Source organism: Panthera pardus, unplaced genomic scaffold (genome assembly GCF_024362965.1).
Source record: "Panthera pardus isolate Hobbes unplaced genomic scaffold, ASM2436296v1 HiC_scaffold_6, whole genome shotgun sequence".
Taxonomy (NCBI): Eukaryota; Metazoa; Chordata; class Mammalia; order Carnivora; family Felidae; genus Panthera; species Panthera pardus.
In genome coordinates this window covers 25,845,021-25,863,565 of record NW_026526991.1, presented here as the reverse complement: position 1 = coordinate 25,863,565, position 18,545 = coordinate 25,845,021, and the positions used below count along the sequence as shown (strand labels likewise).

General features: G+C 43.3%; 1 protein-coding gene across 3 annotated transcripts in view; it reads right to left on the bottom strand.

The window, feature by feature from the left end:
• Nucleotides 1-18,545, bottom strand: part of TMCC3 (transmembrane and coiled-coil domain family 3) — a 289,849-nt gene that overhangs the window by 190,059 nt on the left and 81,245 nt on the right. The window contains exon 1 of one of the 3 annotated variants that reach the window (XM_019446443.2): nucleotides 7,341-7,362. The exons of the other annotated variants lie outside the window; for them this stretch is intronic. Coding sequence (XP_019301988.1) covers nucleotides 7,341-7,343 — 3 coding nt within the window. The 5' untranslated portion in view covers nucleotides 7,344-7,362. Of the gene's footprint in view, nucleotides 1-7,340; nucleotides 7,363-18,545 lie in introns of those variants that run through there. 3 annotated transcript variants of the gene reach the window in all.

Below are 18,545 nucleotides of genomic sequence, written 5' to 3'. Positions count from 1 at the left end.
TTAAAAAGAGGGGGTTATTGCAGTTTTTTTTTAAAAGAGTTTACTAATTGGACATTTATGGATGCAAAAGAACAGGGATTTTAAAGAAAGTGTGCATTCAGTTTAGCGCTGCTTGACCACAGGAGGCATCAGAGTCTAGAAGACGGGATTTAGAGAAGAAAGAAACCGCAGCAGGGGCTTTGGTGTGGAGGACTGAGAGCAGCAGCAAAGGCAACACAGTGAGGGCGGCAGAGCAGGGAGGAAACAGCCCAGGGACGGGAGCTGGGGATACCGTCCAGAGAGACTAGAGCATTGCAGAGTAACAGTGGTCTTGGTTCCAAGAGTGGAAAACAGCTGCCTCACTCAGTAGGAAGCATCTGAACAGCAGATGGACATTCTTTCAAAGGAGAGCATCTCATGAAGAATTAGAAACCAAATGTTCACTAAATACCTATCATACCTTTGTTAGCACAGCCAGAGAGGGAGGCAGAGGGAGAAAATTCTTCTTCGCAACAGGACAAGATAGATGAAATAATTAAAACGCCAATTTACTCACAAGTTGTTCCATTACAAATACCAGTGATACATGGGAAAGGCCCCTGAAAAACATATCTGTCATCCAAAGTGCGTTTTCCACCAAACTGTGCTGCTCTATACCCTGGATTCTCCTTTCTGGTTCTTTCTTCTTGATGAATCTCACTCACCTCATCCTGTTTTGGGGGCCCAGCCCTCTTCTGAGAAAGATCTAACGTAAGTCACTTACACTTTAGTGTGAACTTACAGCCATTCTTACCTTTCAATGCATTCTAATTTTAGGCCCTAGCTCAAAATGCAAATCTCTTAAGAGCAAGCCCATCTTTTTTTTTTTTTAATATATTTTTTAATGTTTATTTCTGAGAGAGAGAGATATAGTGTGAGTGGGGGAGGGGCAGAGAAAGAGGGAAATACAGAAGCAGGCTCCAGGCTCTGAGCTGTCAGCACAGAGCCCGATGCGGGGCTCAAACCCATGAACTGTGAGATCATGGCCTGAGCCGAAGTTGGACGCTTAACCGACTGAGCCACCCAGGCACCCCGGGAGCCTATCTTATTTAAAGCCATTGTGGGCAACAGGGAGAGGGAGGGAGAGGGAGGGAGAGGGAGGGAGAGGGAGGGAGAGGGAGGGAGAGGGAGGGAGGGAGGGGGAGGGAGGGGGAGGGAGGGAGGAGGAGGGAGAGGGAGGGAGGGAGAGGGAGGGAGGGAGAGGGAGGGAGGGAGGGAGGGAGAGGGAGGGAGGGAGGGAGGGAGAGGGAGGGGGAGGGAGGGGGAGGGAGGGGGAGGGAGGGAGGGGGAGGGAGAGGGAGGGAGAGGATTCTTGGTGGCCACAGAGTAGAGGGTCACCTGCCTTTGGAAGCCAGTTCTCTTTTCATATGCCTAAACAACTTAGAAACCTCTCAGAACTTCGATTTTGGTCCAGTATTTACATGCTGACTTCTAAAACACTAATGAGGTAGAAGGAAATACTCCTTTGCACCACACTTCCCCAAAACACATCAGCAGATGAACTTAAGATATAGCAATTTTCTGGTTAGTCAATTGTAGACAAGAAAACTAGATAATTCTGCTGAAAAAGTATCCCTCTGTGGTTAAATGGTCTCTTTGGCTGTCTGCATCCTTCAAATTAATTCAGTAACTCTAAGTTCTCATTTCATATTGTGTTACAGAAATACTACTTTGGCAGGTTTAAATGCTGACATCCAATCATCTTACCATCATCTCTGAACAGTCTGGCAGCTACAAAGTATCTTTACCCATTCCTAAAAGAAGTCTAAAACAATACCCAACTAATCCTGGGGCCAGTACCAGAAATGGCACCATTGAAACACGGCCCTACTTTAGGACAGGGACTTCAATTAGGAAAATGTAATGGCCGCAAATGCTTTAAGTTGACTTTATGCTTCCCATTCTAAAGAATAATTTTAAGGCATTTGGCGACAGAAGGAGTAAATGTACAGCAGACTGATTTTCCTAAACTACAAATATTTGAAACAATAATAAAAGGAGAAGTTAAAGAGCAAATACATTTTTTAAAGTCCAACCTAATAAGATTAACATGAGTGACCTTTTTTTTTTTTTTTACCTATCAGATGGGTAAATATTTTTCTTTAATATTCTTTCCAGGGTAGGAGAGTATTTAAGAAAGCAGATGCTGGTGGGAGTACAGATTGCTACACTTTTCCCAAAGACTAATTTGAAGTTTTGTTTTAAACATTTTTTTTAATGTGCTTACCCTATGATTCAGCAATTCTATTTCTAGGAATGTATCCTAATAAACAAGTACACAAAGAAACAAGGACAAAGACAATCTTTAGAGAGAGGTCTATAATGGTAAATAGTTGTAAAAAATCACAAGTGTCCATTGCAGTGAGCTGTAAATTATAAAATGGAACACCATAGAGTCATTAAAACTAATAATGCAGGGGCGCCTGGGTGGCGCAGTCGGTTAAGCGTCCGACTTCAGCCAGGTCACGATCTCGCGGTCCGTGAGTTCGAGCCCCGCGTCAGGCTCTGGGCTGATGGCTCGGAGTTTGGAGCCTGTTTCCGATTCTGTGTCTCCCTCTCTCTCTGCCCCTCCTCCGTTCATGCTCTCTCTCTGTCCCAAAAATAAATAAAAAACGTTGAAAAAAAAAATTAAAAAAAAAAAACTAATAATGCATAAGTATATATACACATTTGGAAATATATCCCTAACATGTTACTAATGACAATGGTAGCCCCCAAAAATGTATAGCTTTTGTTTACTTTTGCTAAGCAATATAAACAAAGAATATAAATTTAAAAGTGTTAAGCAATTTATATATACACGCACATATGTGTGTGTATGTATGTATGTGTCTACACATACATAAAGTGAAAAAGTATCTCTAATTCTCTTCAAGAAACTCCAGCATAAACCGTGATATAGAAATGTATGAATTTTAAATTATACCCTAGGGGTGGCTATTTAGCACTTGAATGACTCTAATCAAAAGCTGACACCCCAGAGATGGTTAAGGTTTCAACTACCTTTATGTTTGATTAGTATCAGAGGGTTTGTTAATAAGCAAAATGGGTATTAGAAACGATTTTTATTGATAAAAAGACGGGTTTCAAAATGTATGGATCAGCCTGAAATGCTGTACAGGCAATTCTGCTTCTTGTGACCCGCATGTGAGAACTGAGTGAGCCCAGCAGCCCAAGTCCTTCCAGAGCTGTGTCATGGTGGGTGCTGTGGTCTGAGCCCATCCCCGAGGCTGCTGAATCCTACTGCCCCAACGCTGCCGCAGCGTGGACCACAGTGTTCTCCTGAGCGCCTAGAAGGCCGGAGGCCGGGGCCACACCAGCCGTGTGCCTGCTTCAGGGCTGCGTGCCTACTTCAGGCAGGTTTACCCCCGTGAAAGGACTGGTTCTGAGAACTGCTTTTACTTTACCCATCTGCTCTTCAGGGAGGTTGTGGAAGTGGAGGCCCATGGGCCCACACCTCCGACGATCTGTAATCACCAGAGACTACTGAAATCTACCGAAAATGACTATTGCCTACATAGCAGGAATTATGTACAGGGGAGCAATTATGTCACTCCTCCCACCCACCCCCAACGTGCTTTGTAAGTTTAACAGGTAGTGTGTCTGCAAATGATACATAAATAACGAAAAGGACACGGAAACTGCAAGACAGCACTGTCACCACCTGCTGGCAGACACTGAGAAGGGCCACTCAGTTCAATGCAGGCTGATTCACCGCACAGACAGCCCATTTGCAATTCTTCTCATTGGTTTCTGCTTGTTGTTAAATTAAAAGTGGAACATTTGTTTTCTTTTGGGAAAAGACCACCTCTTACAATGGAAAACATACTTCAATGTAGGAAGCTATCTTTAGGCATGTACAATAAAGAATTCCGACTTTCAAAAGCAGAATACAGTTCTGCTGATCATGATGTAAAGTACCAGAGAAAATTGTACTCAGCTGGACATTACTCATTCAGTCATCTGTCGTACAGTCAACATGTTCTTAAACTCATGCCCCCAAATATAAAAATGTAAAGCTAAGTATATGTCTACTGGACGCTTCTTTACAAAGATGTTTATTAACTGAGGACCGTAAATTAGGTTTAAATTCTTCCAGTGGTCTACCTTCACTGCCTCCTGACCTTTGCCCATCACCTGGGGCACTCGCACCCACTGCTGTGTGCGCCCCACTCCCCCAGCAGGAAAGGCGAAGGTATTCCCTGGCCATACCATGACCCATGTACCATGAGATAATCTACAGGTTCGCTTCACAGCACCACTCCCTAGGCAAAACTCTCCCCACCTCTTTATTCATGTTTTGTTATCTTTACCAGCTCCCCTCTACCCCACGCCATCTTCTTAGGGCCCAGATCAAATGTCCCTTCAGTAAGGCCTCCGTTCATTTCTCCACCTAGAATTAAATGCTTCTTCCTCTGTGATCCTTGAGCATTTTGTGGATCCTTGACTTAGAGCCCTTGTTTAACTGTAACTTACATGATAACTGTAACTTACATGTAACTGTAACTTAATCATACGCGTGAGTAGACATGGACACCTACCGTTCACAGAGCATGATGCCCCTCATGACGCTCGGCAAATAATAAGTGCTCCACAAATACCCACTGAGTATCTGTTGAGTTGAAGGTGCTGACTTTTGATGACACGGCGCAGATGCACAATCGACAGGAGCCACAGACTTGGATATGTGTGAGCACACATGTGCACGCACACATACACCAAGGAAAACTGGCTCACATGGTGACAGATGATAGTGATCACAAAAACAATGTTACCAAGGGCAGCAGCTTCAAATGCAAAGCAAGAACACTGACCAGGGGTTACATCCAGTTTAAGTTACCTGGTCTGGTCCTCTGCATGTTTTTAATCAAGCAGTTGTCAAAAGTGACATCATCAGTAAGGCCATAATCTCTCCAGTCTTAGTATCTCTGCTGAATTTCTAATGGACACGTATAAGTCTTAGCCCTAGGGTCTGGATTTTTATAAGAAAAGCAAATTGAGGACAGAGGCGAACAGCAGGAAAAGGCAGCAGTTACAACACACTCAACCAGCCAACATCTTTTCAGGTTGCTGCCTGGTGGCAGAGGCCTCCTGGTGTTCGGCAGCCCTTGCCTTTTGGATCCTTACACAGATGGCCAGCCTATGTCTCCCCTGCTAACCCCAGTCCCTGAAAACCCACCTCAGAAAATGGGGGGGCTGCTGCTCTCAGAACATCCATCAGCCACCACCCTCAGATGCCTCCCATCCCTTTCCTGTCTCCGGTGGAAGAAGCCACTACAAGAACATCCACCCCCACCCAGCTCCCAACCATCTCTCTCTCCTACCGTACCCTTCATACACGACTGATAACTTCTGTAAGTGACTTACACACCATCTCTCATTAGAAATATGGTACAATACATGACTCACAATAGTTCAATTTACGATTTTTCTACTTTATGATGGTGAAATACACATTCAGTAGAAACTGTGCTTCAAATTTTGAGTTGTCTTTTCCCAGGCTAGCAACACATGACATGACATTCTCTGGTGATGCTGGGCAGAAGCAGGGAGCCACGGCTACCAATCATCCATGCGATCTCAAGGGTCAACAACCTCTACCCTCACGACCCTCTGAACCCATCCTTACACCCATTCTGTTTCCCACTTTCAGGTCAATAAATTCCATGATTTATCCAATACTTTCTTATAAAATCGGCTTTGTGTGAGATGCCCTTGCCCAGCTGCAGGCAAGCGTAAGTGTTCTGGGCACAGTTAAGGTAGGCGAGGCTAAGCTATGATGTTCCACTGGGTAGGCGTACTGAATGAGTTTTTATTTTAAATAATATTTTCAAGTTAGGATGAGTTATCCAGAGAGAACCCCACAGTAAGTCAAGGATAATCTGTGCTTGGAATCCCTATGTGAAATAACAGAAAATGCACAAATCCTTTTAACAGAAAGGGTGGTATAACACATGTGCACGTGCTCTGGGGAGCAGTGTGCACATCCACATACATGGGGACTTTCTGCTGTCACAGCTATTCACACTGAGGGCAAACGACATCTCACCTCCAACTGTTAAAAGCACTCTCCACACTGGAAGGAACCACAAAGGTCCTCTAACGGCGGTGGAGCCTGGACTTCTGGATTCCAAAGCAGGTGACATTGCCTCTCCCACACTATCATCCCTACATAACAACATGGGCCTGCAAGCACTTTACTTTGCCAAGTGAGACTTTTTTTTTTTAAACATTTATTTTTGAAGGAGAGAGAGAGAGTGTGAGCAGGGTTGGGGCAGAGAGAGGGAGACAAAGAATCTGAAGCAGCCTCCAGGCTCTGAGCTGTCACCACAGAGCCCGATGCAGGGCTCAGACTCACGAGCCATGAGATCATGACCTGAGCCAAAGGTGGACACTTAACCGACTGAGCCACCCAGGCCCCCCAAGTGAAAATTTTTTTAAGTCAGAATTTTCTTTTTAAATCACCATCTATTTTAGAAAAGAGTACTTTAATATTTAAAAAGGACACACTATCACAATGACAATGAATACATTTGGCTTTATGAAACTCTCACTTAATTGCATTTCTGTTGCCATGAGCCTGAACTGGTCTGGGGATGAACTAGGTTGTTCCAAAATTTCAGACCCTTCGGCAACCAAAATTTCAGTAATTCAAGAACCACTGTCATTACCATTAACTGTACTACTTATTTAATGTTACTCATCAAAGAAAATCACATTTTTACTTATAGATTTTATTTTTTTAATGTCTGTTTATTTCTGAGAGCCAGCCAGCGAGCACGCACATGCATAAGTGGGAGAGGAGCAGAGCAGATAAGCCCGATGCAGGGCTCAAAATTATGACCTGAGCTGAAGTCGGATGCTTAACCAACTGAGCCACCCAGGAGCCTCTACAAACTTATTTTAAAAGAAAACTTCAGATCCCCTCCATAAAGTAAAAATCAATCTCATCACAAATAAAAGGCAACCTACGAATGAATATGATGATAACACAACATGTTATTAAATTCCAGCTAGACTGTGTCGCTTGCTGAGGCCTGATCTCTCACTGCATTGACAAGAGAGATTGGCAGGTGACAGACTGGCAGTTACAGACTGTCACCAAACCAAACTGTTCTCTTTGACAAAATCAGAAGGACTGAAAGTGAAAAGAAATCACTGTCACACAAGGTGATACAGCATTATTTGGTTCTAGATCCAGGGCCCACGCAAAACCTCTCCTAGTGGTTCATGTCCCACTCTCATGGTATACTAATCAAGACACTTTGGTGCACAAATCTCATTAATTCATTCATGCATTAATATGTTTAATGAGCACCTACCATGTTTCAAGTGCTGAACACAAGAGAATCCAGGAATGAAAAAGACAGGGTACCTTCTGCAAAGCTTATCTTCTTGTGGTGAAACATACATTAAACAAATGGTTATACAAATTACATTTGTATTCTTTTATATAAATGTGTGTGTGTATGTGTGTGTGTGTGTGTGTGTGTGTGTGTACATGCGAGATACAGGATAGCACCTAAATTTGGCAAGTGCTATAAACGAAAAATGTAAGACATTATGGTACAGTTTTAACAGGAAGATCTTCCTTAGACAAGAGGGTCAGGAAGGACCTGTATGAGGATGAGACCATTACACTGAGACCTCAAGAAAGAGCAAGATTTCACAGGCTGATGATGGTGCGAGGGACATGGGCATCCCAGACAGAGGTCACAACAGTGTGGAGAAGAGCTTGGCTCCTTTGGGGATCTGAAAAGAGTTGTGGCTGGAGTGTAGCAAGCAAGAGGAAGATACAATCAGAAGGGAGGTCAGGGAGTCTCCCTGCCTCTGTCTAGTGACCAGAAACTTTCTGCCTCTAGGTGCAAAGATCTCTTTCCATCTTTGTACAGCTCCCAGAAATGTCTTCTTACACTAAAGAGAAATCTCCCTCTAGAGGTTTCACACACTAACATACCAGTTCAACCCCTTTGCCTCACACACAGCAAAAATTTAATCCCTCCTCTACATGACAGCCAGTGTGCTTGTTAATCCTGAACCTTCTCTTCCAAGCTGAACACCACCAAAGCTCCTATTGTGCATGTTGTCTGCGTCACTCTTTTGAGGAAGACAGATTTCCCAAGGGCCATTTCTGTTATGGGACTGGAATTTCCTTCTCTACAAATAATTCAAAATTGATTTTCGACCTTGGATGTTGTTTCATTTTTCTCTTTATTATTAATTTTTTTAACATTTATTTTTGAGAGAGAGAGCGAGAGAGAGAGAGAATGAGTGGGGGAGGGGCAGAGAGAGAGGGAGACACAGAATCTGAAGCAGGCTCCAGGCTCTAAACTGGCAGCACAGAGCCTGACTCAGGGCTTGAACTCATGGACCGTAAGATCATGACCTAAGTCAAAGTCAGGTGCTTAACCGACTGAGCCATCCAGGCCCCTCTATTTTTCTTTGTTTCTAACTGCTTTTCTCAGTAACACCCAAGTAAGTTATGGTCACGCCTGAACTTCTTGAGAACTAGGAAGTCCCAAATGCATGCCACCACCAAGATTTACTCCTCCTTTCATGTCTCTTTCCTGCATTCTGGGAGACAAATTCTATTTGTCGGGGTGGGCTAGGGATCTTTTTCAAATAATGGAATGGCACTGGACATTTATCTAAGCTAAATTCAAGAAAATCACATTCAGGGGTGCCTGGGTAGCTCAGTTGGTTTTGGCTCAGGTCATGACCTCATGGTCGTGAGACTGAGCTTCATGCAGGGCTCTGTGCTAGGCATGGAGCCTGCTTGAGATTCTCTCTCTCTCTCTCTCTCTCTCTCTCTCTCTTTCTCTGCCCCCCTCCCCATGGGCATGGATAGGCGTGCGCTCTCTCTCTCTCTCTCTCTCTCTCTCTCAAAAAGACAAAGAGAAAAAACAAAATCACACTCAAAGTTTGTGGTAGAAAAAGATAAATACAGTATTTACAATTTGAACTGACCTTCCATTTATTTGGAAGGGGTATGGGAATGTTACTTTCGGGGAAGGTTAGTACAATGAGGAAAAACTGCTCTTAGTTGATTCAGCTACAGACCCAGATTCCCCTGAAACTAGGGCCAGGTTACAGGGATGGTGTGTAAGCAGGGCATTCTGCCAGGCAGGGGTCATACATCTCCACTTCAAAACTGGACTGGAAAAAGACACGTAGAATTTCATGAATAAATACAGCAGCTCTGGCATGCTGAATAAAGGTTCAATGGCCTTTATTGACACATTTTATACAAATAAGTGAAAGTCTCTCAATATTCCTATGCTCTGCCTGCTCTCTTGCCTCTTTGATCACATTAGGTCAGATTTCTATTTTTTTTTAAGTTTCTTTGTTTGTTTGTTTGTTTGTTTATATCTACATCCAATGCGGGGCTTGAACTCACAACCCTGAGATCAAGAGCCCCCCCCCCCCGAGCCAGCCAGGCGCCCCCAGATTTCCAGGATTTCTTGATGCTTCCTGTTGCAAGGTGGACTGTCCCAGCAAAGAAGGGCTGGCTTCCAGATGATCTGTTACTCCTAAAGTTCTCTCCCCTCTGTCAGCCGTTCCATCTGTGGCTGTCATATTGCCCATTAGGCTTTAGTCAGTCAGAATGGCAGGGGTGGCAGTGCAGCTTGAAAATGAGCAGGAGAGAGTCACAGACACAAGATGCTTCTCCCTATCAGTTCAGGTGCGGTTAGGGTAGGTGGTCAAATAAATGAATATTAACAGGCAAAGTCTACCATTTCCTCATTAGCGCACGAGAGCCCTACTTCTACACATAATTCACGGGAAAAGTCTTCAAACACAAGCAACATTACATCACAAATGGCATTAAAACTCTGCAGATTTAAGCGACAGATGGAAGGACTTCTCTCTCTCATGGGAAGTACCTGATGTGTGTAACTATAGGAAACAGTATTTACCATTAAATTACCAATTCCTGGAGGGCAGAGACCGCGTTTATACTCCTTCAATGGTCAACACAACCTACAGATTAGTTGTTCAACCAAATATGCTCCATGAATTTGATTCTTAAAAATAGTAACATATATAAGCATTGAAAAACATTAAGAGTTACCTTCTGGATGGTAGAACTAAGGTGATTTTTATTTGATTTTGTCTTTCCACATGGTTCCTGATTTTCTCTAGTGAACATGAATATAATTAGTCAGAAAGTTACCATTAAAAATAATATCTTGGGAGGGGCACCTGGCTGGTTCAGCCAGTGCAACATGCGACCCCTGATCACGGGGTTGTGGGTTTGAGGCCCATGTTGGGTGGGGAGATTACTTACAAATAATAATAACAATAATACAATTTCAGAATTCAAAGAGATTGCCTCCCTTACACATGGAAATTGAGGCTCAGAGAAGCTAAAAGACAAAGCTGCACAGCTTGCTAGGGAGAAAGCTGAAATAAATAAAACCCTCATTTGTGTTTCCCAGCCCAGTACTGGGCTGGAAAGTCCCACTAACCAAAGCCCTCACCGAGGCCATTCTGGGCTGTGGGCTCCTGTGATACAGCCCCTAACCCTGTTTGATCAGAACATCCCAGATTCCACCAGGAAGAAGGCTTATTATTAGACAGACTTCCTGCAAGAATCAGATGGCAAACTCAAATTGCATAATTAGAGGTGAGATTAATAAAGGGATTGTTTACAAAGGTGTGGGTAGGGTGTAGAGAAACTTCAAGAGGGAGTGCAGGCCTCAGGACTCATAACCAAAGGGACTCTCACCACCCCCAGGTCTTCCAGGTTGAAGGGAGGGAACATTTACTGACCCTGGAAGGAGTAAGATTGACAGAAGGTGAAACCTGTGGTCAAGGGACTCAGGAGCCAGAGGTGACTTAACAGATGAAGGTGGGGGAAAGTTACCCCAATACCACTCTTCTCCCTCCAACCACTCTCACTGGCCTCCCCACTGGGTGAAACCAATGGGCAACAAGAGGGTGAGAGAGTCTGTATCTGGTTCACACCAATTAAGCTCCCAGGGCCCAGAGCAGGATGCAGAAGAGGGATCTGGAGCAGCCAGTGGAAGCTGTCCAGCACCTAGAGGCTCTCAGCCACCTTCCGGACTATATTGAGCAACGGCTTAACTGGACAGATACTCAGCAGTGCCAAGGATTCCAGCTCTCCAAACACTTCAATAAGCAGCCCTCTCTGCACAAAGACTTTCCAGGATTGTCCTTGACCCCTGTGATTGCTGGTCAAGTCTGGGGCAGCTGGTGCATTCGAGGACACTTTAGTAGTTGTTCTCTGGGTCTGAGCCTGCTCCCAAAGATCCCCCTCCCCAGACCTTGGGGAGAAGAATCACGTCCTTTTCCATCTACTCCCACATGCAACATACACCAAGTTTGTATCTCTGACTATGGTGGCTCAGAGCAGTCAGGGTGATCGGATCATGCCAGTTTTCAATTTAAAATCCTCTAGCAGTTTCCACCTCATTTAGAATAAAATCCAAAGTCCTAACATGGGCTGACTTGCACAGTCTTCAGTGATCTGGCTCCTGCCTACCTCTCTAACCTTATTGCCTGACTCACATGAGCAAACACTGGTATCTGCTGAATGGATTAAAGTACACATGCAGACAGGAGAAACAGAACAGCTTTGTTTCAGCTGAGCTCCACTCTTGAATTCTCATCTCACTGGTCCAAAGCACTTGACCAAGACCCTTAGGCAAGCTGTCCTCTTACTAGGTCTATTTTAATGCCTTTTCATAACTACAAAGGTAATTCACGTTCACTGTAGAAAGTCTGGAAATACACAAAGAACAAAAATTTGAACATTAAAGTAATTCAGAGATAGCCACTGTCAACACTGTTTTTTATACATTTAATATACAAAATTGGAATTCTATTCTTACTGCTTTGTGACCCACTCTTTTAACAATGTGGCATTAACTAAACTGTCTTCCAAAGCACATTGTTGTAAGACTGCACTGTGTCCCACCTTATGTCCAGACAAGCTGGTCACTACTTCCCTACACTGCTGGACAATTCATTTGTTTCCCCTTTTTTGGCTATCATAAAAAACAGTAATAAACATTCTTACACATTACGTACATTTCCATTACTAAATGCTCCAGATAGATTCCTATAAGTGGAATTGCTTGACAAATGGAAATATAAATTAGAGCAATTTTAAGTGTTATTAAATTGCTCTCCAGAGCAACTGGATCAATCAATACTCCCAGGATCAATACTGAAAGAATATTCATCTCCTTTTTATGAGGTATATAATATATACCTCATTATATATATATATATATATATATATATATATATATTCTATTAATATATATATTCTGTTTACTTCTGATATATATATTTATATATATATATTAATATATATATTCTGTTTACTTCTGATATGCAGCATTTGTCAATGGATGAATGGACAGATGCATGAATGGACAGAAGAACTGGATGGATGGATGGATGGACAGACGGATGGGTGGGTGGGATAAATAAATTTTGTCAAGGAGTATCATGAAAGACATAGAGTCACATGAACAAGTTGTCTTTTTCCAGTTTCTAGGACTCTCCTGAGCAGTTTGTGTGTTTACCATGGGCCCAGTCCCTCCTCCCTCGTTAAATTCTGCTGAGCATCCCTTGGCTTTTGGGCCTAGAGCATTAGGCTCACATCCCACCAGATCTGGCTCTCACTCCCATTTGGCACCAGCAGAAGAGATATTAAAATTACTAATTCTGGCTTACATGATGCTTACTGTCTCAAGTAGAACTAATTAATGTTTTAATAGCAGAGTAACAAGTCCCAGACTTCCCTTAGCAAAGCAAACCTGAAAGTAAACACCACACTGGACTGCTCCATAGGATCCAAACCTACCAGCTGGAAAGATACAATCACCAGGGGCTGAATATGACCCAGAATCTGTGTTAAGAAAAATTTAACCCCATAATGCTGTGCTGGAGAGCTGCCGGATACCCACTCACCCCATGTGTTGACCCTAACTTGTCACTCCTCAGAAATCCCTACAGACAGGACCAGGTTTTGTTTGATGGCATAGCCCCTGTACTTGGCATGTTCGACATATGGTAAATACCTATTAAATGTCTACTGAATAAGTAGAGGGAATGTGGGATAAGAAGATTCATGGAAGCCTGGTTACATGAGTGAGTGGCTATATACCTCATAAATTCTAGAATCTAGATTTGGACCTGTGTCAGACACAATCCCATTCACTTTCTCTGTGATATGTTGCTTTCCAGCATTAAAGTGTTCAATGCCCACAGTATGAGAATTTGTATTGCAATAAATAATCTGAAGCATAGTTTTGAATTTAAAATGCCTAATGGGGGGGCGCCTGGGTAGCTCAGTCGGTTAAGCATCCGACTTCAGCTCAGGTCACGATCTCGCGGTCCGTGAGTTCGAGCCCCGCGTCGGGCTCTGGGCTGATGGCTCAGAGCCTGGAGCCTGCTTCCGATTCTGTGTCTCCCTCTCTCTCTGCCCCTCCTCCATTCATGCTCTGTCTCTCTCTGTCTCAAAAATAAATAAACGTTAAAAAATAAAATAAAATAAAATAAAACAAAATGCCTAATGGGTGTGTGGGTGGCTCAGTAGGTTAAGCTTCTGACTTTTGATTTCAGCTCAGGTCATGATCTCACAGTTTGTGGGTTCAAGCCCCTCATCAGGCTCTGTGCTGACAGTGCGGGGCCTGCTTGGGATTCTGTCTCCTCTCTCTGCTCCTCCTCTGCTCGCTATCTCTCTTTCAGAATAAATAAATAAACACCTAAAAACAAATAAATAAAAATAAAATGCTTCAAATAATCAACTATATTTTACCTACTGTGAAGATGTTCTCATAGCAACATTCCCCTTGAACTTCTAAATGGTCTCTATAGGCTCAAAAGATATGGAAGTGAGAACAATTATGAACCCACAGTAAAATCATAGTTTCTTGGAATGGAAAGGCAGAGAGCAAAATGAACAAGGGACTCTCCAGTTTGCTCTTCTTTTTAATATGTACCCTCTTTGGCTGGAGACAGGAGTTAATTTTAATTACATAAGTTAATTATAATTAAGTACCAATATCAACTTATGGGCAAATATATCACATGAAGTTGTATAACTTATCCATTCATTTATCTGGTGTTAGGAACTATGGAAATAAAGACCATAAGTTCCTTCCTATGTTCGTAAAGCTTATTGCTGACTAGTGAGATCCATAAGCAATCTACCATAGCATAACATGGTAAGAGCTAAAAGAGACCTATGCTCATGGTGTAACAGCAAGTTCTTTATCAGGTTTCTCTAGGAAGTGAGAAGTTGTGGCAATAGGAGAAAAGAATGGATTGAGGAAAAAAGAGGAACTATGAATTATGTTAGTTGAGAATATTAACACGACTGGTTACCTATTTACTGAGTGCCTTACTATGAACCAGGCACCTAAAACAACTCATTGAGGTAGAATCTATTATTATCCCCATTTTAGAGAAGAAGAAACTGAAGCTTAGATGGTTGAAATAATTTAACCAGCTAGGAAGTTCCTAAACAAGAATAAACTGGAAGTCAATGAAACTAGCGTACAACAATCATTGCCCCAAATAGTACTCAAAAATTAGTTATGCACCCATATTGATTATCTATTGCTACATAACAATTTACTCCCAAAACTTAGGGGTCTAAAGCAACAAACATTTATATAATCTCACAGTTTCTGTGTGTCAAAATTCAGAAGCAATTTAGCTGGGTTGCTCTAGCTCAGGATCTCAAGAGTCTGCAGTCAAGATACTAACTGGGGCAGTGTTCATCTGAAGGCTTGACTGGGGCTGGAAGAAGTACTTCCAAGATGGCTTAGTCTCGTGGCTGTTGGTAGGATGCCTCCATTCCCTTGCCAGGTGAGCCTCTCGGTAGGGTTGAGTATCCTCATAAAATGGTAATTGGCTTCCCCCAGAACTAGTAATCTAAAAAAAGAGCAAAACAGGGGCGCCTGGGTGGCTCAGTCGGTTAAGCCGCTGACTTCAGCTCAGGTCATGATTTCACGGTCCGTGAGTTCAAGCCCCGCGTCGGGCTCTGTGCTGACAGCTCAGAGCCTGGAGCCTGTTTCAGATTCTGTGTCTCCCTCTCTCTGACCCTCCCCCATTCATGCTCTGTCTCTCTCTGTCTCAAAAATAAATAAACGTTAAAAAAAATTTTTTTTTAATAAAAAAAGAGCAAAATAGAGGCTGCAATGCCTTTATGACCTAGTCTCCAAAATCTAATGCCATCACTTCCTCTACTTTCTATTAATTAGAAGTGAGTCATCAAACACAGCCTATACTCAAGAGGAAGAAAGTTTATCTCAACCTTTTAAACTACGGAGATTTTGTGAATATATTTTACTAAGTTTATTTGAGAGAAAGAGAGAGCAAGCAGGGGAGGGGCAGAGAGAGAGGGAGAGAGAGAATCCCAAGCAAGCCGCACCATCAGCACAAAGCCCAACACAGGGCTCAATCTCATGAATCATGAGATCCTGACCTGAGCCGAAATCAAGAGTCAGACACTTAACCAACTGAGCCACCCTGGTGCCCTGTCAATATATTTTTAAACTATCACTATACTTCAGGCTGGAAACTAGAATCAATTGTGAGGACCCAATCCAGAGGAAAAGGTTTGCATTTCAAAAAGTGGGTGGCAAATAAATCAGATCTCAGATGCTGGGAAAAGAAAATGGCACCTACAGGCCAGCAAAGGGCTAGGAGTCTGCTCACATCCATTAAGTGCTGAAAGGGGTTGGGGGCTCAGTAAAATCCATAGTTTTAGAAACAAAAATATGAAGTGAAAACACACTTCTGTTATTAATTTCTTTTGGTTTTCCCTCCTGAGCACAAGTTCTTTTGAAACTGCCAATTTCCTGTTTAGATGTGCCTTAAGAAAGGGGTCTGGGCTAGAGAGAAAAGTAGAAATTGGGATCTCCAATGGGCCAGAGGAGGGGGGTGGCAGCAAGGATCAAAGGGAAGGTGACCAAGAGGGGAGAGGAGGAAGAACAGGGTCCCTCAGTAAGCTGCTCCCACCAGACTCTCCTTCAGGCCTCATACTTCTGAACATTCTGTGCTCTGTTCAAAAGAGGGAGGCTCCTCCTTTTCAGAGCATAAAGGAATTGGATGGACATGAACCTCCTAGCATAGAAAGCCATTCACAGGATTTCACCAGTGCAAAATACAAAGCATAAAATGGTCTTAATGTTTTACAGGCAGCATTTGCACTGTGGAATTAGGGAAGAATTGAGGATGGAAAGCCAGGGGACAGTCAGCATCACGGCTAAATCAATGATGTGGCAGTTGGACCTGGGTTCAAATTCCAGTGTGTCTCTTACTAGCTGTGACACCGTGGGAAAGTTCATCTTTCTCAAATTTGGTTTCCTCTTTGTAAAGATGGGAGTACTATTAATTTCCTCATAGCGCTGTGAGGTTTAATGAGAAATCTAAGAGCTTAATGAGTATCAGCTATTATTAATGCATGGCAGGGACAAGGCCATGAAAAGCTGACCTTGAGGAATAAAAACAGAGAACATTTGTTCATTTTCTGCAACTCAATGTACAGTTTATGAGAATCCTCTGGATCATTGTTCAGAGAATAGAAGGTGAACCACTACACCTCCTCTCCCTCCTCAACCTCTCTGAACTCCAATCTCTTTGCTCGCCAGGATAAGGGAGGGTCCCTACCACTCTGAGCTGCCATGGGAAAACACAAGGAGCTGCTGTCACCTGAACACCAGCCGCGTTTCCAGATACAGTAAGTCTCGGGAAGGTGCTGTAGCACAGATTTCCCATAGCGCTTCCATTCCCATCTTTATGAGACCCCGTGGGGCTTCTGTGTACAGCAATAGTCCCGTACGATGGCAGCTTTCCAAATTCCCAAAATTAGGTATAGGGGCACCACAACGGGGCTTCTGGAATTCTAGGGAAAGGGACCCTGGGACAGGTGTAAAGGTTGGTGAGGAGCCTCCCTGGAGCAAAGGGTGGGAAATCATCCCTACAGGACTATCATCAACTAAGCTTCACAACACAAGCCACAGAACAATACCAGCTCAAGGCCAGCAGGGTTGTGTGCTTGTGTCCAGCAGCATAGTTCCGAGGCCCTTACAAAGAAGAAAACAATTGTACAGGTATTATAAAGTACATGAAAAGAAGCTGATGAAAGAGTAACTGCCATTTCCCACCCTGCATGACCAAATGTGAACAGGTTAAATGATCACGTCGGTCTCTTGCTCCCACTTTCCAGTAGGGAAGGAGATGAGCTGACACCTCAGGCTGACCAGAACACCCATGTCAGAAACATTGGCTAAAATTTCCCTTTCAGATCTAGCCCTTTAATGTTTTCCACATCTCATTGGGGAAACACCCCTTGGTGTTCCTAAGCGCCTTGCGAGCCAACCAGGTAACCTGAGGCCCATGCAGCCTCACTCAGTTAATAAGTGAAGCGCTCTCCTAAAAGCAGGTAAGCCCAACTTTATGAAGGGTCAATCAGCAAATCTAAAACTTTCATAAACTATTCACACCTCTCTGGAACTTAAATAGGACTTCCAGAGAACAGTATGAGGGACTTAGTACTTAATTACAAACCTTGCTTAGAAAATCAATTTATTCTGGATTCTTGAAAGAAAAATAGAGTGTGTTGGTATTTACTTTTAATAATAAAACTGCTCAGCATCTTAAGACTGTCTCCGGCCTTCACTGGACACACTGCCAGCTACACGTGGTCACACACCCATAAGGCTTCTGAGACTGATTCTGGGCCACCAGCCTTGGCCCTTACCAAGCAGCTATGAAAATTTGAAGTTCTGTGGCAATATCCTCTACAGCCTCATTAACAGTAACAGCAACAACTCCCAACACTTACTGAGCCTTTACTATGTGCCAGGCAGTGTTCTCAGTATTTATGAGTATTAAATCTTTCCAAAATTTTCACAGCTACCCTGAAGGGTAGGTTCTAATATAATCCCTGCATTTTACAAATGCAGAAACTGAGGCATGGAGAAGATAAATAAGGAAGCTGTCCAAGGTCCTACAACTGACAAGGCTGTAAATCAGGGGTCCAAGCCCACAGTCTCAGATGCTGTGCACCTGCCACTGTGTTATTCAAACTGGCTTGCTGCATTCTGTATGTCTTCCTGGTGCTTCTCACGACACTGCAGGATGAAGCTCCTCTCCCCCTCACTGGCATCCTAGCAAAACACCAGTCTGGCTTAGATTGGGGTCATCTAATAATACCCAGTGTCTACACCTCAGTTGTTTCTACACTGGAAAGGATGGCTGTTTCATGTTTTTTTTTTCTTTTTAACCCAGACTCTCTTAGATTTCTCACCCCACACTCTTTTTTTTTTTAATTTTTTTTAATGTTTATTTAGTTTTGAGAGAGACAGAAGACAAGCAGGGGAGGTGCAGAGAAAGAGGGAGACACAGAAACCAAAGCAGGCTCCAGGCTCTGAGCTGTCGGCACAGAGCCCAACACAGGGCTCAAACCCATGAACCACATGACCTGAGCTGAAGTCAGATGCTTAACTGACTGGTGCCCCTACTTTCTTTTTTTTAAG